Raw genomic sequence first — 2454 nt, 5'->3', positions numbered from 1 at the left:
ATGCAGTTGGTGTACTCATATTGAAACTGCTTCTCAATAGAAGAGTTCGATACACATGGAATCAGGCCCCTATTGTCTGCTGCATCACATTCCAACTCCTGCTGTTCCTTATCTGTAAGACAATTATCATACTGGTGCACAAATTGAATTAAACTGCTCCTTCACGTTAGGTTCTTATCAAAGAAAGCATGCATGCTCTCACTCCGTTGTGTACTCCTGATGTCAGCCCAAAATTCGTGCTCTAAAAAAATAGAGACCCATATATTACGAATATGAAAGATATCTGCATTTTGAAAGACATATTTGCTTTTAAAATAGTCACCTGTTGTGTCACTAAATATGCATGAAAGGATATTTAGCATAAGTTCATTTTTTTTTTACAAAATCTAGTCAACACTTAAAACGACAAATAAACAGACCAATCAAGTTTTGGATGTGTATTCATACCATTAAGCCAGTTGTTGTCATGAAGGGTGTACTCTTCAATGAAGTCATACCATGAACTTTTAAATGATTCTCGCGAACGAGACTCCCAAATAATCCCATGCATTGTAGCTTTAATTTCCTCATATCGGCTCAACTTTCCAAGTTTATGGGGTATCTTCCTCGTGATGTGCCAAATGCACAATCTATGCCTGGTGTTTGGCATGACATTTCGAATAGCTGTTGCCATGGCCCCGCATTGGTCAGTTAAGATTCTATCTGGTATTTTTTCCATACATTTTATAAATGTTTGCATGAGTCATTCAAAGGACTCAGTCTCTTCATTTTCCAATAAAGCACACCCGAAAAGACATGACCTTCCGTGGTGATTGACACCCACAAATGCTACAACTGACATCTTATACCTATAAAAAAAAATCAACACATGGGGTAATTAGTGAGCTTGTAAATTAATGAATTCTTAAAAAAATAAACCAAGAGAAAGAAGTTACTTGTTGAGCTTGTATGTGGTGTCAAATGACACCACGTCACCAAAATACTCGTAAGCAATTCTTGATCGAGCATCCGCCCAAAATGCATGCTTGAGACTATTGTCACTATAGACACAAATGTCGTAAAAGAAATTCGGGTTCTGCTCTTTCATTTTGGTAAAATAGTCCAGCATCTCTTGCGCATCAGTATCATCTCCATTGATTCGAAGTTTACCAGATATATAATTTCTAACATCCTTCTCAAGAAATTTCAGATTAGAACGACCACCAACTTCATCAGCAAGCGCCTAAAAAGTCTTTGAAGGTCGTATACCAGCATGGTCATTGCGCTCAATGACATCCTTAACGTGCATGTAGAGTTTCCTATTTTTCTTAAACATCCATGACATACTGGGATCACACCGATGCGTGTGAGCTAATTTTATCTTGGACAGTCTCCATTTTCCAAACTCTGTGTCAAGTTTCATATAGATGCGAGCTTTATAGTGTACAGATGAGACTGTGTTTGACCTTTGGGTTACTGGATTCTTCTTTGTTCGGTATTCATCTCTATTGCACTATATGGATTGGTTAATGGGTGTCCTTCTATTCTTGTCAAAGTTAGTGTTTCTTATATGAGGTTCGAATACCACTTTATTGGCATAGTTGTAAAATTGGCGTGCTTCTTCGAGGGTTTCAAATAGCATCTCCACTTTTGGAATCTCCACATCAGAAATGGTGTGATGATTTATGACCTAAAAAATAAAACATAATAACAAGGATTGTGGCACAAGAATGACAAAATAATACGTGCATACATATATATTTATAGTGCCATTGCTCGGATATTTGGATGTGTTCACAGGAATATATACATTAAAATATAACCTATAATTAGCATGCAGGTAAAAAAGTCGGCCATAAATATCAGAAGAATAAATTATTACGTTATAAAAAATTTCAAAAGAAAAAATGTCAACTACGTCAGTCGTGCATTCAGTCTCTGTAGCAAAATTGCTTGAACTATTACAAATATTTATATCATCCATATCAATATCGGTATAAAATGAGTGGAATTCTTCTGGCGATGGCTGCGTATTCAAGTCTATCACAAGTGCCATGTTGATGTCTACGATTATAAATAAAATAATGGTCATTATAATATTAGAAAAAGAAAAAATTGTAATTAATTAAAATATATGCAAATTAATAACTAAGTGTCTATTTGGTTAAACATTTTGAATCAGTAAAAACAAAAAAATATCTTGTGCTATTTGATAGATTTTTGGATGTGTTCTAAAAATATTTTTAACCCGATTGTATTATTTTGTATGTGTAATAAACTTACAAAATAAACTAATTTTAACCATTATCTAAAATACCAAACAATAACATCAATAAAAAAAGTAAGATGAATAAATACTAATGTTCAAACAAGTAATAAAAATTCCAGCTAATACTATGATAATATATGTTAGATATTTTTTATTCATTGTAAAAAACTTAAATTAATTGTTGATTATAATAATTTTAAAAACGT

The 2454-nt window shown here is 33.3% G+C and overlaps 1 protein-coding gene across 1 annotated transcript; it reads right to left on the bottom strand.

Moving 5' to 3' along the window:
- Positions 1-742: 742 nt before the first annotated feature.
- Positions 743-2035, bottom strand: LOC130957519 (protein FAR1-RELATED SEQUENCE 5-like). The gene is made up of 4 exons (XM_057884371.1): positions 1898-2035; positions 1565-1669; positions 936-1222; positions 743-848 (listed from the first exon to the last, which is right to left on the bottom strand). Exons 1-4 carry the CDS (start codon positions 2033-2035, stop codon positions 743-745), a joined length of 636 nt encoding a protein of 211 aa, XP_057740354.1.
- Positions 2036-2454: the final 419 nt, after the last annotated feature.

Source organism: Arachis stenosperma, chromosome 10, assembly GCF_014773155.1.
Source record: "Arachis stenosperma cultivar V10309 chromosome 10, arast.V10309.gnm1.PFL2, whole genome shotgun sequence".
NCBI classification, from domain to species: Eukaryota; Viridiplantae; Streptophyta; class Magnoliopsida; order Fabales; family Fabaceae; genus Arachis; species Arachis stenosperma.
The sequence above is the reverse complement of the archived record's forward strand: the minus strand, read 5'-3'. Positions and strand labels throughout refer to the sequence as shown.